This window comes from Psilocybe cubensis, chromosome 9, assembly GCF_017499595.1.
Source record: "Psilocybe cubensis strain MGC-MH-2018 chromosome 9, whole genome shotgun sequence".
NCBI classification, from domain to species: Eukaryota; Fungi; Basidiomycota; class Agaricomycetes; order Agaricales; family Agrocybaceae; genus Psilocybe; species Psilocybe cubensis.
The window spans coordinates 589,443-614,000 of record NC_063007.1 but is presented as its reverse complement, the minus strand read 5'-3'; the positions used below and the strand labels follow the sequence as shown (position 1 = coordinate 614,000).

The following is a 24,558-nucleotide window of genomic DNA, read 5'->3' as shown; positions in this document are numbered from 1 at the left end:
ACTAGACACGCTTTTCTAGCCATTTTGGCTGTTGAGTTTGCCTGAACATGAACCACATACAGGGAGACGATTTGAATGAGTGCATTGATAACGCATATATCAATAAAATTATAAAATCTGTTTACAAGAAAGTTTTGAATGATGAGGACCTTATATATCAGCAAAAGTAGAAGTCTAGGCGTTGCCAATAAAAATATTGATGTTCTCATCAGGAGTCTTCTGGTCAACGACAGCGACAACGCCGGTGAAGGCTCTCTACTTGAATCCACAACCAGTCCGACACGTACGATACATACCTATACCTTATCCACATCTCTACATTCCAGAAGGCGTCAAACAGAATCAGACGCTACAGGGATATTGGTAGTCGCCTTAGAAATCGAAAAGACACCGCAACGGCAACGGACAGAGAAGCATGAGCGGGAGTGCGGGGCCATCTCCAACCAGTCTTTCGCGTTCTGCGACTACTCTAGGACCTTCAACGTCCTCATTCCCTCAGCCAAAACCCCAGCGACACGTCGTCTCCACGACGAAGAAAACGACTTCGTCGATGCCGCGGCCACTGCACCTTGCGTTGGGATCTGTCGTCGGTTCCTCAAGTTCAGCCACGACACCGGGTTCAATTTCGCCGTCACCTTCTCCCAGCTCTCACTCGGCGACGCAGAACGGCCATAGTTCAGGCGGTGGCGATAACACGCTATTCGTAGAACCAGGTACATTCGCTCCATCCGGCACTTCGCGAGCACCATCACCGTTACCCCTCAGTCCCAACACTGCTAACGTGAAACGGAGCTCCACCAGCTCTTCCACCAAACTCTCGAAGGCTTCCAAGCGGTCGTCTATCTCGTATCTACCACCGGATGGGCCATCACAAACACAGCGAGAGCGAGCGTCGGTTGATGGGTTGTTACGCACACCATTATCGTCTACGACGTCATTTTTTGGGGATGCAGGAAGGGATGTAGGTGCTGGGTTGACGAGGAGCAGTTCGCTTGGAAGAGGGTTGAGGACGCCTAGGAGTCCTGCTTTTCCAGAGAGAGGAACTCAGGGTACCAAAGAGGCTAGTCTGGCGCCCCCTAGCCATCTGAAGGATAGGCCGCCAGTGACATTAGCAGAGAAGTTCGTCATTTCTTATATGATCCCCCCATTTTTCATTAATGTTTCTGACGCGTCTTTTGTTTTACCAGGCATGCTGAACTACTGCACTTCATTGCCCAAAAGGAATCCAAGTGCCTTGAGCTACGGTCACAACTCGCCGTACATGAAGCTGAACTTCTGCAATGTAAGCAAAGGTCGTCTTTCATATTCTGGCCCGAAATTTCTAAGTATATGAGCAGTAAAACGTAAATGGGAGCGCATTGTGAACCGCGGTTTTGAAAGGTCGCAGTCATTGGCGTCAACACCATCTTCATCTAACCTCCCGACATCAACATCCTCATTGCTATCTAGCTCAGCATCACCCAATACTCTGTCACACAATACCTCTGGAGGATCGTCAACTGCGTCTCCTTCGTATTTCAATGGATTAGCACCTGCGGCCAACGTACCCGGCGCAGTTGTGCTTGAAGGCATAAAGGGAGGCGTACAGGGCATGAGCAGGCTCATCGCCGCGGGTCTGGAATCCATAGTACACGTCAATGGGCCCGCTACACCAACCACCCCACTATCGGCTCGCTCAGACGCGTTATCCAGCGGACATGCGGCTAGCACACCCCTCCGTGCACCCGTTGATGGTGCCCCTGCATCTAAACACTGGGCAAAGGTAGATGCGAATATCACGCGTACACATGGGCATGGGCAGAAGGAATCGCAGTCTTCATCATCCACGACGACTTCGGCAGCTTCCAGCGCGACATTTGCCAGCACATCGACGAGAATTTCTACAACTTCGACCGCAGCGAGTGTGAGTGGCTCGTCAACCTCGGGCGACACGACTCGCAAGCCCGATGCTACTGGGACTACTACTTCTTCCGCCGCTGCCTCTGTGATATCGGATGTTGACAGCGAATTTGGCGACTTTGAAGACGGAAAGCAGCGAAGTCTGTCTCCAGAGCAAGAACAGGATGTGCTCATGGTCTACGATACTGGCGCGACACCTACAATGAGCCCCAATCCGCACTTCAGGAGGAAAAGACCCGCGGAACATATCCATGTTGAGAAATTGGTTTTGCCGCCCACAGACGCGCAGTTTCTTGCCAGCGGTGCTGGCAGCGCGGATAAGGATAAGGAGATGGAGGACTTTGATTGGGATGACGGGTGGGACGAGCCCGCTAGCGAGGCGCAGGCGAGGGATAGTGCTTCTGTGTCTTCTAGTTTACGGGATACTGCTCCAGAGGCGAGTCCGAGGACTGAAAGTGCAGCATCTGTGGTTACTTCGCCTGCTCCTGCGGTAGGAGCGCTGAATACAGCTACGCCCACGACGCAGCAGATGTCTTATTGGGTTGGAAGTGTTGGCAAGAAATGGGATGAATTAAAAGGGAGCAATACGTGAGTTTTTTGACCGCCCATTGCTAATCCTCGCTTTGTCCTTTTCAATCGCGTTATGCCTTATTGACATTATAATTTTTTTTTTGTAGATTCACGAAAAGTCAAAAACGCGCGTCGCTGCTTCTCTCTGACATGCAGAACACCATTGTCTCTGCGCTGACTTCGCCGCCCACATCAACCAAGCCGCTTTTCGGAGACGGCTCTTATACCAAATCGCCCCAAATGCAGTCGCCCAACCCTGGCTCACCAGCGACTTTCTCATCAAATGCGTCGCAATCGACGCTGCTATCACCCCGCATCCCTACCTCTGCACAACCTCGACCGCGGTCCGCTACGTCTCTGCTCGACGACTCTGATGAAGAACTCGGCTCCGATGTTGGTGCGAATCAGTTGCGCGCCAAGTTGAATTCGAGGATGATGGCGCCTGTCATGGTGCCGGATTCGCTTTCGCCTACTGCTGCCTCGCAGAGTAAGCAGGTTTCGAAGGTGAAAGTGACGACGAAGAAGAGCGCTGTGACTCCGGCCCCGCCGAAGGATGATGAGGATGAGTGGAATTGGTGACGCATCAATTCCGATTTTCTTTTTGGGTTATGGGGCGTTGAACATTTTGGGTCGTTGATATAGTAAGTTTGGAGGAATTTCGTTCGGATCTTGCTTATAGGAAATCTGACAGTATGATTTTAGAACGGGGTCGGATTCTAAAAAATCAAAACCGCCTTTCTTGCAAATCGATGGCCAATCAACTATCGTATTCTCGTTATAATTTCTTGGAAAGTCAAAAACCAACCGAGAGGTCTTCTCCGATCCACGCCTCAATTTTTTTTTTTGGTTCACGACTTACGACATCACGAACGCCTTAATTTCGATTATTTTGTACGCCATTATTTTATTCTTTGGATTAGAATTCTTCTTGTTCGGATTCACGTTTGGGATCTTACTTCCCATACTTTAAACAGGATGTAATACGCTGTAGTATTCTTGCAATAACACGAAGCATAACCACATCGCCTACAGCTCTTTTCTTCCAAAGGGGACAAAGGGCCAGGAGTTTGTCAGTCATTTTGGGGTCATTGAAAACACTTTTACTTTTTTTGAAGGCAAATATCAAAATTTTTGGAAAATCAGCGTTCTACTCCTTCGCCCGATCAACTTTCAGGCGATGCGATATTTGGATGGGCTTTCCTCCCCTGTGCAGTGTACAGTAATACATACATGCGTGCTTGTGCCGACTATCGGGATCGTTTGTATGCGCTCTATCGCGCTCCTGACCAATCCGGCAGATGGTTTTTCAACAGAAAGATCAAAATTACTACGCATACATAAATTTTGAAGCTAGTAGCATATATGACGCGCTATAATTGTGCGCAGGCCGTGTTCAATGCCCTGCTCTCGAATGGAATCATGCCTCGACGCGTCGAATCCCTGATCTAATATAATCCGTCACACGGTTGTTAGGGGTTACTACCGTAAGTGAGACAACATATCACAAACTCTCTCTTGCATTTCGCACTCTTCAGGTCGAGTTTATCTTCATACCAGCACACCGATATTCATTCGAAATGTCACAACCTGGACCAGACCAACCTCTTCAGCCCAAACACATCGTTAAACCGGATGATCAGTCGACTTGGGAAACAGCTTGGTGGGAATCCAGTTTTCTTTGAATTGTCACTTATCTTCGTGAAAGTCTCCTTCATCGCTAATCTTTGACACTCAAGGCAGAAAGGCGTTACCCCTTGGGACGCTGGCGAGGCGCAGCCGTCGCTCAAGGAAGCAGTCGAGAAAAGCGGATTGGAATTTCCAAAGACAGGAAGGGCGTTGGTTCCGGGATGTGGGTCTGGATACGATCTCACCTACATCGCACAGGCGACTGGTCTGAGCGTCCTTGGGTTGGAGATTGCTGAAACTGCACTCAAGCGAGCAAATAAGTGCGTCGTGTTACTTGTTTTTGAAGTTTGATCGTGAAGCAAACACATTGGCTGGATATTAGGTTGATTGATGAAGCCAAATCTGTAAATCCCAAGATTTCAGCCAGTATCAGTAACCAGGACTTCTTCACGTTTGACCCTCCGGAGAACGAAAGGTTTGACCTGGTGTATGACCATACGTAAGTCTTGATTGTTTTGCATGGCGATGGAATGAAGCGAATGTCACTCAGATTCTTTTGCGCTATTCCACCCTCGACGCGTAAGGCGTGGGGAAGTCAGATGTCGAAGCTCGTCAAGCCAGGAGGACATCTCATCGTGATTGTTTTTCCGATGCTAAGCTACACCCCTGATGGCCCCCCATATTATATCAGACCAGAGCACTACGAGGAATTGCTCTCGGACAACTTTGAGAAGCTATTGGATAAAATTCCAGAGGTCTCTTCGCCTTCACATGTAGACAAGGAGAGGCTTGTTGTGTGGAGAAGAAGAGCTTGATCTAACTTGCTGATTGAAGCGTCTGGAATCAGGCCATTCCGAATCCCTTGGGTATCTATACCAAGAACGCGCAGTTTCCCCTCGGCGTGAAAACTCCTCTATAAACGACCAAAACCTTCGAAATACGCTCAAGGTCTTTTGCGCTGTAAGATAGTGTAAGAGACTCAGAGTAAATGACATTCAAATATTATTTCTCTGTATCAACTCGTCAAGCAGCATGGTCCTCCTTCCCTGCCAATAGGGGCAAAGTAGCGCCAAGGATGAAAGCATTATCTGATAAAACAAATCAGGAAGATATCGGAACTGATAAGATGGTAGCCACGTGCGATCAACAACGCGCGTGAAAAGTGCTTTGCCTGACCAGAAGGTGCAAGGTCCGACATGTCGATGTTTGCCATGCTATGCTCCGAGTGTTCGTCCCTGTCTCCTCTCTTGTAGCTTTAGAAGACTTTTATTCCTTCAACGGTGCTGGTTGACGAAGGGATCCTACTCTGTACGTCCATTGGTCGTTCTTCGGAACCGAATACAAATACGAACCTCCACAGCATTTTACGTACAACCTCGAAATTCCGAACGGCTCGCATTGCATAGCACCTTGCACATCTTTTGTGCTGTCATTCCCTTTGTATATAGCTAGGATACCACAGACGATGTTCTAAGGACTACTTCGGCGACCCACGACATCTAACCTTTTCGATCTCTTTTCCACTTCAAGGAAATCGGGCTCTACATATCTTAGCCAACGCCAGCAAACCTAGGCCAACCTCTGCAGGCTCGAAGAAAACCAATCTCCACTAGAACACCCTTACGCATATTGATATACCCCAATAACAATGGAGACATCCCCAGACGCGCTGATAGATGGTTTAGCCAACGAGTCGACGCTCATCCGCGCTGTGAAAGACATTGCCTACGGTAGCGTACGTCTTTCGTGTTATCACACCACCTCCCCGTTTCCTGCCTTCCTACATGCATACATGAACACAGCCACGATGCTCATCCCTTTCCACTCCACATACAGGCTGCAGGCATGGTGTCGAAAGTCTTCGAACACCCGTTTGACCTGACGAAAGTCCGGCTCCAATCTCAGGTCCTCGACTCGACGGCGAGGTTTAGCGGTCCTATTGACTGCCTCACGCAGACATGGAAGAAGGAGGGGGTTAGGGGTCTGTATAGGGTGCGTAGTCGTTTTCTTATCCCTTGGTGTTGTTTTTGTTTCTTTTTTTTGCTCTATTTTGGCGGTGTCGTCATTGTGTCTATTTTGGTTCCGCGTTATGAGATTGTTACTTTTGATTGCAAGATCGTACTGTCTCTAACCTGATATGCTTTGGATTGTGTAGGGCCTGCCAGCACCCGTCGTAGGTGCCATGGCTGAGAACGCTTCCCTCTTCGTCGCCTATGGCGAATTCCAAAACGTCATCCGCCGCGTCACGAATCGTACTTCTGACGAGAAGCTCCCACTTTACCACCTAGCACTTGCAGCAGCAGGTGCCGGAGCTGTAACCAGCTTTATCCTGTACGTGTGCCATTCACCTGTCATATCTTTTATATTCCCGTTCTTTCTTTAGAGTTTGATTCGCATGCTCACTTAAAGTTGATTTGATTAAATAAACAGCACACCGATTGAACTGGTGAAATGTAAAATGCAAGTGCAGATGCTCGTCCCGGCGACTGCCTCCCCTGCGACACCCCGCAGCCTACCAGGCCCATTCTCCATCCTCTTCTCCGTCATTCGCACAACCGGTTTACGAGGGCTATGGCTGGGACAAACAGGAACTCTCATCCGAGAGACAGGCGGAACAGCAGCATGGTTCGGCACGAAGGAGTACATCGCAGGTGTCCTCCTGGCTAGACGGCGGCGTCTGGAAGAGTCATCGGGCGCATCAGGTCAAACGTCGATGACACTCCGCCCATGGGAGTCGGCGCTCTCGGGCGCCTGTGCGGGAGCGGCGTTCAACTTTGCGCTGTTCCCGGCTGATACGGTGAAGAGTGCGATGCAGACTGCGGAGGAGCTGAGGCCTGCAGGTGCTTCGGCGCCCAAACCCACTTTCGGTGGGACGTTTATGGCGATGTATCGTGCACAGGGGATCAAGGGGCTCTATGCTGGGTGTGGGATCACGGTTGCGAGGAGTATACCTAGCAGCGCTATTATTTTCTTGATTTATGATGGGCTGAGGAAGCATTTTGGATGATTTGTTTTTGTTGGATGCTTATAGACTGTTTTTCTGAGCTTTTTATTTCGTTTGTTTTTATTTTTATTTTTTGAATTTAATGCACGTATATTTGATTACTGTTCAGAATCAATGTAATGGTATAGATTTGGGCAGCGATAGAGTATTCTTCAATGCTAGACCAAGATCAAAGATATCCACCAGAATCTGACATAGCACCACTTCGCGTGGTAAACCATTCCGATGTAAATTTGAATGAAGTTGGGTAATCATTAAGCCTCTATCATACTCTTATAGACAAAAGTCATCTGTATAGTGTTAAAAGTTTGTTACAGGAGGCGGATTCGTGCACACCATTTATGACCATCGTTGTATTGGGAGAAATCGCGGCCGTTTTCTCCAGGCTCAAAGGAATCGTTTATGTCGAGCATGTGCGAGACAACGGCGAGGTTATGGCTGCCGCCAGCTGCTCTTTTAGTTGTCTGTTGTTTGTCCTAGTAACTGAAACAGATGCCTACCCAATTCGGAAAGCTCATTTCCTTTTCCAGAACTTTGCGAACTTGTTTGACCACATACGGTAGGGTATAAGAACACGCCTTCCGTCGATTTCTATCCCCGTCGTCTCTTGCCTCTCTTCCACCAAGCTCCAATACATTTACTTATTATAGCTACACAATTAGGACTTGGATATTTTCATTGAATATTAGAGACATTACAACCGGCGACGGGATCATCCAGTGAGTTTGGGTTCACGGTTACACTCACCGAGGATCGGGAGACGCTGGGCACTGAGATTGTTGGTTGTGTCTTGAACTTTTTCCGCATGAACCTCCTTGAATATTTTTCAGTACGCTTTCCCGCTTCTCTTGCTTGCTGGGTCTGATTTTTCTGCTCCAAAGCAGTAGACGCAGGCGTGGATGTAGATCTGGACAGGTTCTCCATGTGCGTCTCATTTTTTTTTTTTTTTTTGTTTTGTTTTATGTTATTGCCTCTGAGGGGAGGGCCCCTCCCTTGGCCTTGTACTACTTATCTACCTATCGGCTCCCTGAGCCTCTTACGCTATCCTAGGTTTGCACTTGCTTCCCGGAGGGCCCTCACGTCCCCCTGCTGGATCCGGCCTTTCCATTGGTCGTTTAGTGCACCACCTCCAGCGTTTTTGTCGGTGAGTTTTCTCTTCCCTTTTACGTCTTCTTCGTTGCTCTCTTCTTCCTTTGCGCCAACCTGTGGCGTCTTGGTTCGTGTTGTTCCTTCTCTTCACTCTCTGTCGACCTCCTCTATCCCTCTTAACAGTATATCCTCCTTGTAGTATCGTAAACGTTTCGTCCTTGCAATGTAACGCGCCAGTGCTCTTGCTTGTTTCGTCTTCGTCGTGAGTTCTTCCAAGGTTGTTGCTTTGTATCCGATTTCTTTCCACATCTCCTCTCTTACCTCTCGATGTGCAGCACATTCAAAAACGAAGTGTTCCACGGTCTCTGTCGCTCGTGCCCCTCCCCTTCGCTCCCGGCACTTTGGGCAGTGTTTGCTGAAGTTTCTGTCGAACTTGCTGAGGTGAGAGTTGAGTGGTGCATGACCGGTTCGCAGCTGGATGAGGGCACTCGCTTGTGCTGTGCGTCTCATACTGCCGCCCTAGCAATTCCGTCTCCTTCGAATGTGTCACAATGTTGTTCCCGCCTGCAGAGGCCTGAACCAACGGTGGAGGCGGAGGTGCAACAGCAGATGATTGACCACGCAACTCAGGGCGTAACCTAATGAAGGATGACTTGGGCACAATTGGCGCACTTTTCGCTGGAAGACGGGGTGGATATGGATGGTCTGCAAACGTCACATGCACCGGATTGACTGGCTTCGGTGAAATTGCTTCTAGAAAACGGCTGGTGTCATCTGTGAAGAGTGCGGGGCAGGAGGACTTCAAGCCACCGCTTTTGGACAAAGGCTTGAGATCGGAGTTGTTCCTCGCATGGCTCGAGCCCCCGCCGACAGTATTGACTGGCACCTCTTCCGATTCGGTTGATACCATGGGGCCCTGATCATTGACCACGGTCTTCACTGGCTGGGGTAAATTAACGCGCTTATTTTGAGCAACCGCAGCTTGGGCCAGCTGAAAGCGTCGCCTTTCGTCTTCGGTTGTTACATGGGTGAACAATGAAGAAGTCGGTACTGAGCTATTCGTTAATTCAGTCAAAGCTGATGGCTACAGACACGTACAAATAATACAACAAAAGTTAGTATATATGCCCCATCAAAGAAGAAGAAAGCTAGATCATCGTACGAGTGCAGAAGAAAGACGGTGTATTTTTGAGCTGTATGTAGGTGCATGAGCATTTGCTGGTTCCGAGTGGGAGTTTGCCTGCGTATCAATGCTGTTGAGAGATGAGTTGACAAATTCATAAAATAAAAAAGCGGGAGATCTATGCCATTTGAGTCGTAGAGTAGGGTATGCTTACCTTTTTGGGGTATAGAACGTTCTGGTGAAAGGCCTCCACATGGGCAACCCGCTCATAGAAGTCAAGTCGTGCCGTGGGCCTAAATCAGATGGCTTGTGCCTATGAGCGCTAACAGCGGCAGTGGTATAAGAATCAGCAGACAGAGAGTCCCATGTCGTGTGTGAACATGACCTCGATGAAACATCCACTTTCCGCTTGCCCGCTTCCGGTATAAGGTAGTAAGCCATTTGTTGCCTAACAGCATCCTTTGTTGTATAATTGATGAAAGAATTTGTTGAATATTGCTACTTACTCTTCCGCTTGAATCATAATGAACTCAACATCTGTGAGGGAGGGTGGCGGTGATGGCGGCAGGGAAGCACAATAGCAACATATACCAAGCCACCCATCGCTAAACTCGAGTTCCGTTTGGCAAATCGTGCATAATTTTAGTTTTACGTGCGTCGGTGGTGTAGCGCCTACTGTCATGATGGTGACAATGAAGTGGGCCCGGTTACTGCGTCGAGAGAAACATGGGTGGGTAAGTTAGGGATTGAAGATATCATACGCTTGTACGTGTGTTATAAATGGCATTATAATTAGCCATAATCATACTTCTTTCTTGCTTGTGAGAAGTGAGTTGGGAACCTGCTGGCTAGCTCGAATACCGGACGCTATTTTTATGTAGTATACGTGCCGACTTCCCGCTGCCTCTTGAAGGGGTGTTTATCGGATAGGCATAGTTTGTAACATCTTTGAATCTGTCTGAGAATGGGGGAGAAGGGAGAAGGGCTTGGAGAGTCAAAAAGAGGGTGTAAAAAGTGCTACCCGTGACATTTTTGGCTGACCCGTCGGCATATGATGTGACAGGTTACCTTGCTGGTGCGACTAAACAACTTCGTGTTCCCGTCTGTTACCGTTTGGTTACTATTTCAGTTTTCACCTCGGGATACCTTTCACATAGCTTGACGCGTCATTCCACGTCGCACAACAATTCGAACCGAAACTCTAATTACCATTAATTAATCAGATACGCTGTGCTGTAAACTAATTCGCCATGGTGGTAAGTTTCCCTTATGATAATTGGTACATGGAACAGTTTCATGAAACAATGGATAACAGTCTTCGGGGCTCACGATTCCCTTTTCATTTGAACAAGGCGTTGAAGTCGATGAATTGGAGCGATTTGCTTTCTGGGACTCTCCCGACGTGGTCAAATGGTTCAAGGATCACGGTTATACCCTATACAAGCGCAGCGTTTACAGCGGCGAAGAATTAGCCACGTTTCCCATCTTCCCACCAGACCCTCAAAGTGGACCTGTTGAAGCCGATTTCCCATATGCTCACCATGATATGGATACGACGGATCTTCCAGAGGTATACCAAACAGACCCACCTCTATCTGGTGTTGATACATCTGTAGGTGGATGTTGTAAACTATCATTATAATCTTCTAATATTACATCTCTAGGGAAAAATTCTATATGCTCAGGACTCCCTGAAACGACATGTTGTAATCAAGCTTGTGCCAGACAACACAGACGAGTATCGAGTACTGCGGTTTTTGAGCGAGCAAAGTATGGATACGTTGAAGGAGAACTGTGTTATTCCTGTACTGGATCTCCTACCAATAGAGGGGTTCTGGCTCGCGGTGATGCCAAGGTAAGCTTGGTTTGCTTTAACAACTTTGGTATGTTCTCAAAGTGGCTTGCAGATGGGGCATTGGTATTTATCAGCCAAATCCACGGTATGTGTATGAGATTGTCGATATCATTTATTCGAGACTCAAGGTATATTTGAATGATATACTGGTGGCGACCTTGCTAACCTAGCTATATGACAGAGTCTAGCCTATCTCCATGATAATAACATCTCGCATGGGGTTAGCTTTAAAGCAATTCAAGCTCAATTTCTAGATTTTTGACATACTTTTAACAGGACATTAGGGATGCGAACGTTGTAGTGAACCATTTTGCAGATTCACGATTACCACCGAGAGGGTACCATCGGCGTAGTAAACTGCGCACCGAAAGGCGCCTGTTGTACGCCCTCATTGACTTTGACTTTTCAGTCATGCTGGCACCAGACGCTGATAGGACTAAATTTCGATTGCCTTACCAACGATTTTTGGGTACAAACAACGTAAGTAATGACACGGCTGCTGGGGAACACGATTATAGCCCATTCGTTGGTGATGTGGGGGCTTTGGGTGTTTCATTGTGTTTTGAATATCAGGTACACTATTCTGTGTTTACTTCTATATAGTGCTGGCGCTAAAGAGTATGATTATAGTGTCGCACAAAGTATCTTCCTGTCTTAGCACCTCTGCTAGATATGATGACAACCTGGGATCTTAAACGACGGTTTACTGCGGCTGAAGCTTTGAAATTCTTTGAGCAAAGCCTTTCCGAGATGACGCAGAAGGAGCTAGAAGTTGAAATTTCCGGAAGCATCCATTACGAAAATTACTCGACTTATAACAGGTGGCGACAGATGCCTCCGGCCTTGATGGAAAAGTGGAAGGTGTATAGGACGCCGCCCATTCCCTGGCATCTGAAAACCCTTCGTGCCATATACGGACACTCAGCACAATATAATCTCCACATCATACCTCAGACCCGGCGATTTGTTGCGGGCGTTATGTCCATGGTGTTCAAACTTTACTGCAAGCTTCAATTTCGGTCGTAACATCATATCTAATTATTCATCTGGATGTGTCTACTTCATCGCTAAAACTGTAGTTTACTTTTGTTCCGTCATTTTTACGTTTCATCAAAGATTTCGCTGGTTCGGCGATTTTTCGCTTGTCTGATGTCCTTCGTATTCCGGTCAAAGGTATCCGCTTGGCTGGTGGGATTCTATAAATGAATATATTTGTCTTCGTAGTACCAGAGGCTGCTCCTGCTCGCAGAGTCTCGGAGATGAGTCGGAGTAATGAATGGTGCTGTTAATGTCAAATTTTCCAATTGGTGATTGGGCCAAAGAAATTGAAAAAAGAATAATATGAGAGTCTTCCGTGCGCACACTGGCATGGTCTGCATAGCCAGCCCACCTGCGGCATATCGACTTATAACGCTCTGTGCATACTGTTTCGGGACACCTTTTACACCTTTCTTTTCGACCCACCAGAACAGCCAATGATTTCTATCAACATAATGAATGTTTGACATAATTATCTGAGTTAAATCTGGAGATGGCAGAGGAAACCAAACGTATCCCAGCCCAATGGATTGCCAATGCAAATTAGGAATATAATATGGACATGAAGAAATTGAACGAGGCTTTTAAAACATTAGGTGATGATTATCTGTATTAAATGGCAATTTTCGAGGAGAAAACAAAACTGTAAACTGTTTTAAAAACAGATGACAGACACGAGAGGTAGAACCGGGTCTTAGGGAGGATATAGGGGTTCAATCTTGACAAGTGTCGGTCCAAGAAGCGGAATGTTTGTAGATGCCAAGGGATGGGTGGGGTCCTGTATGATTTCCATTCTTCTGCAACTTCTGCAGGAACACGAGCCCATATGTCCCATTCTAAATAGGCCTTACGGGGGCTAATAGCTCCGATGTAATCACGGAGTTCCTCTTCTGGAACTTCCGCTAGACGTTCTTCAAAAAATATGAGAGCCTCCGATGCCGTGAATCGTTGACTGATATCCCATGTTGTCATCTTATCGATCAATGGTGCCAGAAAGTGAATCTTGGCTGCTAAAAGCTAGAGATCAAATTATTGTTCAACAATCTCATTTAATAATACGCGAAATGAAACAAAACCTACGCCAAATCTCTGAGCAAATTGTACACCAAGCCCACCCACATCCAAGGCAAACGGATCATAGTCGTACTCCCCACCTGCTGTATCGTAGCTTAGATTGAACGTGCCCCAGGACTCGTAATGGGGGAGTCGGCATTCCTTTTTATTCGCTGTAGGCGGAAACATAATCGAGATATCGTAGTCGCAGAGGGCGTATCGGATTAGCCTATCCTCTCGACGCTCTTTACACCATACATTTATAACTTTGAAATCTTCATTTGACATGTTAGAAAAATGGCTTAACAACACGTTCTCAAACCTGATGTCCTGGTGTTGGTGTTAGTACATGGTTCATCCGGATTATCAGAATTGAACAAAACGTACCCCATGAACGATATTATGTTCGTGAAGATAGCTTAATCCCTATGTTGTATATTAGAAAAATGAATAAAATGAGGTGGCGGGAATTTAACGCACCTTCAAGCATGAATGCATGATATCAATGATTTCGAACCTATAGGTAAAGGAAGGACGAAAAAGATCCGGCCCCCATCTCAAAGTCAAAACCATTCATCAGGTGGGAGTGGGGTATAGGTCAAGGAACGGCCTACCTCGGCATAACAGCAAACCAGAATCCATCATTGGGTAGCAATTCCAGGACAGGAAGGATGCAGTTCTCCTTCAACACCTCGAGGTTCTGTTGGCTCAAAAATCGTAGCACACGATACTCGTCCGTGTCAGCATGCACAATTTTAATCGCAACATGTCGCTTATGCGTGTCTTGTGCAAACACAATTTTTCCCTATTTGAATTGGTTTCGTTAATTGAGAGGCAGCAACTCTAGTTGTACTCACAGTCATCTCACGGGCGCCAAGGGGAGGTTGAGGTGTATGGCTGTCCGTTTGCACATTTAATACCAATCATTAAACTTTTTGTCCCATATTTAGAAGTCTTGGACTAAGTCTTCCAATAACTATATCTTATGGTGTCCGAAGATAGAGAAAAGGCTTCCAATCATAAAGATCTCATATCCACACATTTGTATATTGCAACCTTAGGTACAACTTTGAGTACCATACATATAGTTTTGGAGCCCACATATATATATATTAGAATCCCTTACATAGGAAACCCATGCCGTTTCATACATTTTTTGCTCCCCCACATATATCTACTGGTTCCGGCAATCTTAGATTTTACCTGTCGTCGTCCCGAAGAAATACAGGTGATTTTCGGCATTCGTTCCTGCCGTGGCAAGCTTGCCTTCGTGCGAATTCGGCATATCTCGGCAATCAGCCAGACGAATCACAGCACATTGCTGTTTTTTCACCTTGACACAGGCAGAGTAAGCACTGACACAGTTTCAAATACTAACCGATTGTGAATGCTATAATGTAAGCTAAATACAGCATTATTGAGTGTTTTTTCTGAGCCAAGCGCTGTGATAACAGCCAGTAGCAGATATGTTAAGTTTGGTTAAGGTTAAATACACCTGAAGTTGAGGTTATAGGTGGTCAATCTACTCAGGGTCAGCTATACGCACAAATTTTGTGTTTCATCATCAAACTCGAAATTTTTAATGCATATCTGAACTTAAAGTATTCCCCTAGCTGCTTCAGGAGTAGCTATCCACCCCAAAGCGGGGTACAAATATAATTCCCACACGGATTCGGCAGTGCCGGCACGCAGGGTAGTCATCTCGACAACTCTATGTCTTTGGAAAAAATGTTAGATATATGGGGAGGGGATTACAAAGTATGGTACGGGATGTCATATATAGGGGTGAGATGTATATATGTATGTACCATTCATTAAAGTTGAAGATTCTGTAAATACAATTATCGGGATGATTTCCTCTATGCTCGGAAACTAGCTCTCTATGAGTGAGACATTAATATATATAGTGGGGATCGTATAAAACTGTTCTCTATATGTATGGGACAAAAAGTTTAATGATTGGTATTAAATGTGCAAATGGACAGCCATAGAGGTGGGCAACCCTTCCTGACATTGAACGTAATGTCGTACGATGAATATGGATACTCGACATCAACAAATTCGCTGTCGGACTCCGGCGGGGAGACAGGATACGACGAGTCCGTTGGCAATGTTGCCCCCGTCGAATAGGTAGCGTATCCACGCTGGTACAGAGTGTATCCTCGGATCTTAAACCATTCGATGGTATCAGGGGAGTCCCAGAACTCCCGACGCTCTGGATCGCCAGAACCACCTTGTCCTGCCTTGAAAGAAAATGTGACTTTGAGGGGAGGTGACTAACATAATTTAGCAGCTTCAATAGCATACACATGAAGTAAGTCTCACCTCCATAATAAAATAGGGCTTTTTCAAGGTAATGTCTTATAACTACAAGAAGTCTGCTAGGAGTTGAGCTTGCGTCGAACTTTGGTTGGACTTTGCGGAGGCATTGGCGAAGTTTGCCGAACCTTGCCTGATTAAAAGTCAGACAGCATGAGCCAATCGTGGCCTTGCGCCTACCCATCGAACAACGAAGAGTAAAATTAACATGATTGGCTGCAGGTTGTTGTTGGCATGGAGGTATGCTTTCTTGATTTTGCAGTCACCGGTAGCGTATCTCTGAATCTGTTGATACTCAAATTAATTGTAGGAAATTGTCATATATTAACTGGAAAACAAAATAGTTGAAGTTCTTCTAGTTAAACTAAAAGACATGCTGCAACTCAATTAGTCAGATCATGTAGCGTAAATACCTATCTGATTTAGCTGGAAATCAATCTTATATTTTAATTTTGGTGCAGGGCACTTGTAAAGTGCTACCCGTGACATTTTTGGCTGACCCGGCATATGATGTGACAGATTACCTTGCTGTGTTCCCGTCTGTTACCGTTTGGTTACTATTTCAGTTTTCACCTCGGGATACCTTCCACATAGCTTGACGCGTCATTCCACGTCGCACAACAATTCGAACCGAAACTCTAATTACCATTAATTAATCAGATACGCTGTGCTGTAAACTAATTCGCCATGGTGGTAAGTTTCCCTTATGATAATTGGTACATGGAACAGTTTCATGAAACAATGGATAACAGTCTTCGGGGCTCACGATTCCCTTTTCATTTGAACAAGGCGTTGAAGTCGATGAATTGGAGCGATTTGCTTTCTGGGACTCTCCCGACGTGGTCAAATGGTTCAAGGATCACGGTTATACCCTGTACAAGCGCAGCGTTTACAGAGGCGAAGAATTGGCCACGTTTCCCATATTCCCACCAGACCCTCAAAGTGGACCTGTTGAAGCCGATTTCCCATATGCTCACCATGATATGGATACCATGGAGATTCCTGAGGAATACCAAACAGACCCACCTCTATCTGGTGTTGATACATCTGTAGGTGGATGTTGTGAACTATCATTATAATCTTCTAATATTACATCTCTAGGGAAAAATTCTATATGCTCAGGACTCCCTGAAACGACATGTTGTAATCAAGCTTGTGCCAGACAACACAGACGAGTATCGAGTACTGCGGTTTTTGAGCGAGCAAAGTATGGATACGTTGAAGGAGAACTGTGTTATTCCTGTACTGGATCTCCTACCAATAGAGGGGTTCTGGCTCGCGGTGATGCCAAGGTAAGCTTGGTTTGCTTTAACAACTTTGGTATGTTCTCAAAGTGGCTTGCAGATGGGGCACTGGTATTTATCAGCCTCTACCACGGTATGTGTATGAGATTGCCGATATTATTTATTCGAGACTCAAGGTATATTTGAATGATAAACTGGTGGCGACCTTGCTAACACCGCTGGCGCTCATACATATTTTCAAAGAAAATAAGACCCAATAATTATGTTTCCTACATTTTTTTGACGTATTTTATTGGAATATAGACTTCGGGCTTCCCTAATTGGGTAACCCCGAACTCTATATACGAGAAAAATACGTCAAAAACCAACAGGAAACATAATTACCGATACATATTTTTCTATCAAATATGTATCAGCGCCAGCAGTGTAACCTAGCTATATGACAGAGTCTAGCCTATCTCCATGATAATAACATCTCGCATGGGGTTAGCTTTAAAGCAATTCAAGCTCAATTTCTAGATTTTTGACATACTTTTGACAGGACATTAGGGATGCAAACGTTGTAGTGAACCATTTTGCAGATTCACGATTTTCACCGGATGGGTACCATCAGCGTGGTACACTGCGCACCGAAAGGCGCCTGTTGTACGCCCTCATTGACTTTGACTTTTCAGTCATGCTGGCACCAGACGCTGATAGGACTAAATTTCGATTGCCTTACCAGCGATTTTGGGGAACATACAACGTAAGTAATGACACGGCTGCTGGGGAACACGATTATAGCCCATTTGTTGGTGATGTGGGGGCTTTGGGTGTTTCATTGTGTTTAGAATATCAGGTACACTTCTGTGTTTACTTCTATATTGTGCTGGCGCTAAAGAGTATAATTATAGTACCACACAGAGTATCTTCCTGTCTTAGCACCTCTGCTAGATATGATGACAACCTGGGATCTTAAACGACGGTTTACTGCGGCTGAAGCTTTGAAATTTTTCGAGCAAAACCTTTCAGAGTTAACGCAGAAGGAGCTAGAAGTCGCAATTTGCCAAGGTCGTTATAAGTACGAAGATTACTCGACTTATAATAGGTGGCGGCAGATGCCTCCGGCCTTGATGGAAAAGTGGAAGGTGTATAGGACGCCGCCCATTCCCTGGCATCTGAAAACCCTTCGTGCCATATACCGACGCTCAGCACGATATAATCCCCACATTATACCTCGGATCCGGAGATTTTTTTCGGGCGTTATGTCCATGGTATTCAAACTTCGCTGCAAGCTCCTATTTCGGTCGTAAAATCATATCTAAAATTTCTCTGGGTGTATCTACTACATTGCTACAACTGTGTCCGTCATTTGTACATTTCATCAAAGATTTTCCAGGTTCGGCGATTTTTTGCTTGCCTGATGTCCGTACAGACGTGTCGTCGGGGAGGTGTCTCTCCACCGGTGTGATTTGAAGACCACCTTGTTGGCTGCTATATCAAAGCTCCTAAAGATGGGTTTGGCCACTCGTTTTCGCATTCATCTTTCCTGAGGTCCCACAGTTCCTTTGCCAGAGTGCACACTTTGCGACGCTCAGCTGAGTTGCATTCAAACAGGATGTGGTCCATGGTTTCTAATAAGTCAGATATTTTACACCGGCTTCTCGCCCTGTATTGCTCACTGAATCCGTCGCGTAGCCAGTTCGTACCTATGATATATGCGTCGTGCATCAGCATACACAGGAAGTACCTTGTGGTTCGTGCTAAATCCTTTCGTCTTATCGTTTGCCATATATCTTTTTCTGATATATCTACACCCAGTGTCTGTTTTGCTTCTATCTTCACTTGGAGATTCTAGCTCTCGTTCTCTGGTGTGTGTTATAATGTCTATTCAACCGCCCGCCGTGCTGAGCGCATACCAAAATTTGGTTTGGGTTTAATGGGTGAGCGTAAGCACTCTGGATCTTTTTACAAGCAGCTTACCTATCCTAGTTCACTTCCTCTCGTGTCATCAATGTGCTAGCCAAGGCCAAACACCGCGGTCATTCTAGTTATGCAAAGTATTGAATTTATTGCCTTTCTTACAGGCCATAACTAAATAATAGAGGGCGAAAAATAACGTACCTAGATCAGTATGTGGCGGAATACCGATATTTGTATAGTGCACTCAATGTGGGGTGTCGGAAGTTGTTCAGCCACGCGAATAATAGCCCCATTAAACAAATTCGGCAAACCGCGGCAGTTATATCCGTCCCGAAACCCGGGCACATGACGCATACGCACGTGCCATACGCACGCGCACGCCAAGAACCGGGGGCGATTTCACATGTAAATCCCGTCCCCCACTCGAGGCTTCGCGGGTAAGAGTGTAGCGCAACCCATCTCTCGTATCCTCCACCACCACTATCACCCAGGATCCCCCTCAGTTTCTATTCCTGTAATAGCTGAGCGGAACAGGTGGAATCAGGCTTATTCTGATCTCATCGCATCGTATCGCAGGCTTCTCTTGTGTCTGAGGCGTGTTTTTGACCCCGGACTTGGATTTGCAGACGGAAAGCAGAGCTGATCATTGGAGTACAACCAGTCTTAAGAGTTGGTGTATAGAGCGATCAATCTTCAAGTTTTTCGAGTTTCTAGTTCCGGCCATCGATTCTGGGATTTTGGATTCTGGAGTGCGGGCGGTAACGATTGCATTGGTATTGCTTCTGCCACACGGGAGACAGCCATATCGACATCTACCACTCGTCATTTTGCACTTTTCACTGCGCGGGGGTCCAAGTCTCAAATTTTAGGTTTCATTGCGTCGATTTACACGACAATTTATTTGCGTCAGCAAAATATAGGGCGCATATACCAACTATAATACTACAGCAACATACTAAAACCCACCTAAAAGCACCCAGCACAATGACGAACGTCCACTCCAAACCAATCCTCGGCATGCGCGTCCCCATACATCCCCTCCCGCTTCCGCCAACGCTGACACGGCGCCCATACGTCCTCGCCTTTCTCGTCCTCATCCTGCTTCGCTCGCGCGCCGCAGGCCTCACCTTCTCTGCATACACTGCGATCCAGGAAAATGTGAAGAAGTTGAGAGACAAGTTGCGCATGAAGCTGAAGCGCAAGTTGACGAGGGAGGAGATGGACCGGGTGTTGCAGCAGGTGTATGTCGAGGATCCGGATGGGAGTGGGGGTAAAACACTGTTGGTCCCGTATCGCGAGCGGATTTTGAAGGTGCGTTTGGGTTCTTTTCGTGCTCATTCCAAATCCACTGAAGATGGACATGTCTTTCTCTAGGTTCCAATACACACCACCCCGACATCAAAATTCACATCCGACACTCCCTTCTTCCCCCCTCTATCAGAATCAACACTCCGCAAACCCTCTCTCTCCCTTTCCTTCCTTTCCCAGCTCACAGCACTTCTTGGCCGCATCGCCATTCCATCTGCAACGTCTCCTGAGGCCGGCATCGTCGTTCTACATTCTAGCTTCCTCGTCCTGCGGACCGTACTGAGCATCTTGGTTGCGAGGCTGGATGGGAGGATTGTGCGTGATCTGGTGAAGGGTGATGGGCGCGCGTTTCTGAGGGGTTTGGGGTGGTGGTTTGTGCTGGCGATACCCAGCACGTTTACGAACTCGATGGTCAGTGGTCTTTTACTTTACATTTAGCTTTGCCTAAAACCTGAAATCTAATCTATCCCCCCCCTCACACGCATACGCACATGTCAACATGTACACAGATCCGGCATTTCCAGTCGCTCCTGGCGCTGCGCCTCCGCACGCGCATGACGCGGTACCTGCACGACCTATACCTGGCGTCGCATCCAGCACTGCGCTACTTCCGCGCGCCGGGATATCTTGACGGGGTAGACCAGTATCTGACCGCGGATGTCGACGCGTGGGCGAACGCGCTGAGTGGTGTATAGTGCGTATATCCTTCTTCTATCTTTCTTTTTTCTGGTATCTCAATCGAACCTGATTTGATTTTGACATTGCACCTTGCGCCTGGCGCCTCAACCTTACCGAAACACAGCGGCAATGTCCTTAAACCCTCCCTCGACCTCCTCCTGTTCACCTCCCAGCTCTCCCGTTCTCTTGGTGTACGCGGAACAATTCTCCTCTTCCTTAACTACTACACGACCGTTTCGATCCTTCGCTTTGTGACACCCTCCTTCGGTGCCCTCGCTGCTACGGAAGCACGTCTTGAAGGCGAGTACCGCATGGGTGTGGGAAGAGTCGGGAGGGAGGCGGAAGAGGTGGCGTTTTATGATGGCGGCAAGAGGGAGAAGGAGATTGTGCTGGGTGTGTATGCGAAGTTAATTAGACATGTTAATAAAGTTTACAAGGTGTGTTTTTTTATTCATTTTCATTCCTTTCTCCGTTTTCACGGTTATTGCTTTAATCTTGGTCTCCAATGCTCATCTGCGCGGTGTGTATCTCGTATCGTTATTTTTCAACAGATCCGCATCGCGTATGAATGGACAGAGGACTATGTGATCAAGTACCTCTGGTCCGCTGCCGGATATGCACTCATTGCCGTGCCTATTTTGTACACGCGTGCGAAACGCTCGTTGGGAGTTGGTGTTGGTGATAATGTCCGTGGTGCTGATGGAGCGGAGAGGATGAGGCGAGACCGGGATGAAGCGGTCGCTGGACGAACGGAGAGTGAGTTTTTTGGCTGTTTCTTGATTGAAATAATGAGTGTTGATTTCTTCCCATCCTTCCCTTTCCTATCCATCTCTTGTTTTGCCTTCCTTCCTGCCTCCCCCTTACCCTACACCATCCACGATGATGCCCTACTCTTACAAATCCAAAATGCGAACGTGACCGCAAATAGCATACATATCTAACCGTCGGCTGCTGCTCTCCCTAGCCGACGCGGGCGGGCGGCTGATGTATGCGTACAAGGACCTGCTCGAACTTGCGGGGCTGACAGCGAGACTGTATGTCTTGGTGTCGACGCTGTTGAACATGCCGAGCGGGCGGGGTGTACGGTGCGTTGATGGTGCGGGTGTTGGTGACGCCGAAGGAGAAGCAATGGGAGTGGAGGTGGAGGAGGTGGAAGCGGTGAGTTTGACCGGGGTGGATGTGCGTGTGCCGAGGGTTGTGAGGGGCGCTTTGGAGAGTGCTGCATTTGCCTCCGATAATGATAAGGAGAAGCATGAGGGTAAAGGTAAGGGCAAGGAGAAGGAGAAGGAGAAGGAGAAGGAAAAGCAACAAGACGAAGTCAAAGAAGGCAGAGGCGAAGGTGCGCGTGAGGACCCGCCGCTAGTGAAGAACCTGACGCTGCGTATCGCACGTGGCGAGCATCTTATGATCACTGGAAGCAATGGGGTTGGGAAAACAGCTGTTGCGCGCGTGCTTGCTGGGCTGTGGGATCCTGCTCCCTCGTCTGATGGTGTAAATGGGGAGGGGGAACCTCATGTGCAGATGCCACGCGATGAGACCGAGGCGGATGTGTTGTTCCGCCGTGCGGCGTTCTTGCGCGCACGGGAGGTGGACGCTGGAGCGCGATTTGGTGGTGCAGTTGGAGCTGGGGCAGGAGGTAAGGGAGCGGAGGCGCTGAAACATGAGCGGGAGCACTGGAGGCCACGCCCGACGCTGTACGTGGTACCCCAGCGCGCGTACATGGTCGCGGGGAGCTTGCTCGAGCAGATCATCTACCCATGCTCATACGCGTCGTTCGTGCGCATGACGTCCATGTTCAGCGCCAACGCTCAGCAATCGCAGTCGCATTGGAATGACCCTTCGTACCCGCCTACACCCGCTACCCCGACCCGTCCCACACTGCTCTCGCGCTCGTCCTCCGTCGCATCGCTCACAAATCTTATCTCATCCACGCTTCTCCCCCCACCCCCTTCCTCACTTGTGCAGATGCCCAGCAATGCAGCGCTAGCGGAGATCCATAATATCCTTGAGAAGGTGCACTTAGGGTACCTCGTGGGGAGAGAGGGAGGGCTGCATGTCAGGAAGGAGTGGAGAGATGTGTTGAGTGGTGGGGAGAAGCAGAGGATGGCGATGGCAAGAGTGTTGTGGTGGAGGCCTAGGTTTGCGGTTTTGGATGGTATGTGTTATTTATTTATTTCTCTTTTCCTTTTTATCTTTGGATATACATTTTTAACCTATTGTTTAGAGTGCACAAGTGCGGTGTCGAGCGATGTGGAAGGAAGAATGTACGAGGCGGCCAAGGCGCTGGATATCACGCTCATCACGATTTCACTCCGGTATGTGATTTGTTTTCTGTGTTTTGTGTTTTTCCTCCTTCCCGCTGCTTTTATTCTTTTTTTCGTTTCTCTTTGATTTTGAACTTGAGAAGTTCCCTATCCGTGCCATTGTGTCCCTGTGGTTGCGTCATAAATCGGCGTTTTTATAAGAAGGTCATTGTACCTCCTTTGGGAAATTAATGTTCCTAAACCAGGGTTCATCACCGATTTTGTTGTTCACCTTTTTCTTGTATTCTGAGCGTGTTTCGTCCTTTCTTTTCCGTTCTTTCCGGCTCCCTTTTTGTCTGGTTCACGGGTATTTCATATTACTCTCTTTAAAAATTGTGACCAAGGAACTAAAGCTGACGAAATGTCTTCCTCATTTTTTTCCACCCTGTTCCCCATTCTCATCGGTTTGGAATATCATCTTCAACCTCCCTCCCCATCCCCCTCCTCATTCGAAACCTTCATCAACCTTAACCCTAACCCTAATCTGTAACCACCAGCCCATCCTTGATGAAATACCACAAACAGCTACTTACTCTACACGGCCCCACGGACCCCACCTCTCCTGGTCGCTGGACCCTCGCGCGTGTCGGCACGAAAGAGGAGCGCATGTCTCTCGAGAAGGAGATTGGTGTGCTAGAGGAAAGGCTTAAGGAGGTTGAAGGGTGGGAGAAGAGGGTGAGGGAACTGGAGGGTTTGTTGGGTGTACAGGAGGGTGTTGGCGAGGGTGAGGGTGAGCATGAGCATACCGGTTCTATTCATACTCATAGAGAGGGTGTGGATGAGGAAGGGGACCGCGATGAGGAGGAGGAGGCGAGGTTGCGTGAGGAGGAGATGAAGGAGGAGGTGTATGTGTATGATTATCGTGAACCAGAGGGATCTGAGCGCGACCTTGAGTCGGAGAGTACGTCGTGGAGCGATGCAGATGCGGGAGACATAGAAGCTGAGGGGGAGGTGGAGGTGGAAAGTGTGGGGACAGAAGCGGAGGCGCTGTCTGTTGGGTTTGAGGACGCAGTTGACCCGGAGGAGATGCTCTCTATGCCTCTGGATGTTGAGGAGGAGATGACTTTTGCTTAGACGCGCGTCATGATTTAAACTAAGATACTTGCAGTTATACTATAATTTACTTTTTGTGATTTTACTTCTCCTTGTCTGTTATTTTTCTTTCATTCATTCTTTCTGTACTATGTGGTCAATACGGTACACCCACTTTCCTATTCCTTTTTCTTCCTCACTGTTCATAGTTGTTTTTATTCTTTTATCTAATCGGAACTCGCACTTTCACAATAATGACCTAATCAATTCTATACCTACCTCGGGAAAAATATTTTACATCCTCAGACTCGTGTAACAGTATTGTAATCCCACAGGGCAGGGCTTATCTTCTTGGGAACAAAAAGAGAAGAAAGAAGTATCTCCACCCACATGTAACGTTCTCTGTATTATATCGCTCGACACGGGAATTCCGCCCATGTAAGAATTGGTACTTATTGTTCTGTATACACTATTGCACCCATTAAGATAGCCAATTTTGGAGGCACTGCCTTGCA

At 47.3% G+C, this 24,558-nt stretch overlaps 8 protein-coding genes across 8 annotated transcripts; 6 read left to right on the top strand and 2 right to left on the bottom strand.

Moving 5' to 3' along the window:
* Positions 1 to 415: 415 nt before the first annotated feature.
* Positions 416 to 3,048, top strand: JR316_0009633 (uncharacterized protein; the record flags this gene model as incomplete). The annotated part of the gene is made up of 4 exons (XM_047895326.1): positions 416 to 1,119; positions 1,188 to 1,282; positions 1,338 to 2,487; positions 2,577 to 3,048. 4 exons carry the CDS (start codon positions 416 to 418, stop codon positions 3,046 to 3,048), a joined length of 2,421 nt encoding a protein of 806 aa, XP_047745045.1.
* A 998-nt stretch (positions 3,049 to 4,046) lies between these two features.
* JR316_0009632 (putative thiol methyltransferase 2) lies at positions 4,047 to 4,910 on the top strand (the record flags this gene model as incomplete). The annotated part of the gene is made up of 4 exons (XM_047895325.1): positions 4,047 to 4,129; positions 4,206 to 4,415; positions 4,478 to 4,594; positions 4,646 to 4,910. The coding sequence occupies 4 exons, from the start codon at positions 4,047 to 4,049 to the stop codon at positions 4,908 to 4,910; spliced, it is 675 nt and encodes a 224-aa protein (XP_047745044.1).
* An 833-nt stretch (positions 4,911 to 5,743) lies between these two features.
* JR316_0009631 (Amino-acid transporter arg-13) lies at positions 5,744 to 7,102 on the top strand (the record flags this gene model as incomplete). Its single annotated transcript, XM_047895324.1, has 4 exons — positions 5,744 to 5,830; positions 5,932 to 6,087; positions 6,251 to 6,426; positions 6,526 to 7,102. The coding sequence occupies 4 exons, from the start codon at positions 5,744 to 5,746 to the stop codon at positions 7,100 to 7,102; spliced, it is 996 nt and encodes a 331-aa protein (XP_047745043.1).
* Positions 7,103 to 8,528: 1,426 nt separating this feature from the next.
* JR316_0009630 (uncharacterized protein) lies at positions 8,529 to 9,752 on the bottom strand (the record flags this gene model as incomplete). The annotated part of the gene is made up of 3 exons (XM_047895323.1): positions 8,529 to 9,272; positions 9,351 to 9,441; positions 9,526 to 9,752. 3 exons carry the CDS (start codon positions 9,750 to 9,752, stop codon positions 8,529 to 8,531), a joined length of 1,062 nt encoding a protein of 353 aa, XP_047745042.1.
* Positions 9,753 to 10,561: 809 nt separating this feature from the next.
* On the top strand, positions 10,562 to 12,192 carry JR316_0009629 (uncharacterized protein; the record flags this gene model as incomplete). Its single annotated transcript, XM_047895322.1, has 7 exons — positions 10,562 to 10,567; positions 10,627 to 10,923; positions 10,976 to 11,166; positions 11,219 to 11,294; positions 11,348 to 11,386; positions 11,443 to 11,739; positions 11,797 to 12,192. The coding sequence occupies 7 exons, from the start codon at positions 10,562 to 10,564 to the stop codon at positions 12,190 to 12,192; spliced, it is 1,302 nt and encodes a 433-aa protein (XP_047745041.1).
* A 3,017-nt stretch (positions 12,193 to 15,209) lies between these two features.
* On the bottom strand, positions 15,210 to 15,588 carry JR316_0009628 (uncharacterized protein; the record flags this gene model as incomplete). The annotated part of the gene is made up of 2 exons (XM_047895321.1): positions 15,210 to 15,533; positions 15,583 to 15,588. The coding sequence occupies 2 exons, from the start codon at positions 15,586 to 15,588 to the stop codon at positions 15,210 to 15,212; spliced, it is 330 nt and encodes a 109-aa protein (XP_047745040.1).
* A 675-nt stretch (positions 15,589 to 16,263) lies between these two features.
* Positions 16,264 to 17,955, top strand: JR316_0009627 (uncharacterized protein; the record flags this gene model as incomplete). Its single annotated transcript, XM_047895320.1, has 7 exons — positions 16,264 to 16,269; positions 16,329 to 16,625; positions 16,678 to 16,868; positions 16,911 to 16,953; positions 17,362 to 17,565; positions 17,714 to 17,854; positions 17,908 to 17,955. The coding sequence occupies 7 exons, from the start codon at positions 16,264 to 16,266 to the stop codon at positions 17,953 to 17,955; spliced, it is 930 nt and encodes a 309-aa protein (XP_047745039.1).
* Positions 17,956 to 19,706: 1,751 nt separating this feature from the next.
* On the top strand, positions 19,707 to 24,085 carry JR316_0009626 (ATP-binding cassette sub-family D member 1; the record flags this gene model as incomplete). Its single annotated transcript, XM_047895319.1, has 8 exons — positions 19,707 to 20,033; positions 20,097 to 20,441; positions 20,540 to 20,724; positions 20,833 to 21,145; positions 21,260 to 21,464; positions 21,637 to 22,863; positions 22,933 to 23,023; positions 23,509 to 24,085. The coding sequence occupies 8 exons, from the start codon at positions 19,707 to 19,709 to the stop codon at positions 24,083 to 24,085; spliced, it is 3,270 nt and encodes a 1,089-aa protein (XP_047745038.1).
* Between the last annotated feature and the right edge of the window lie 473 nt (positions 24,086 to 24,558).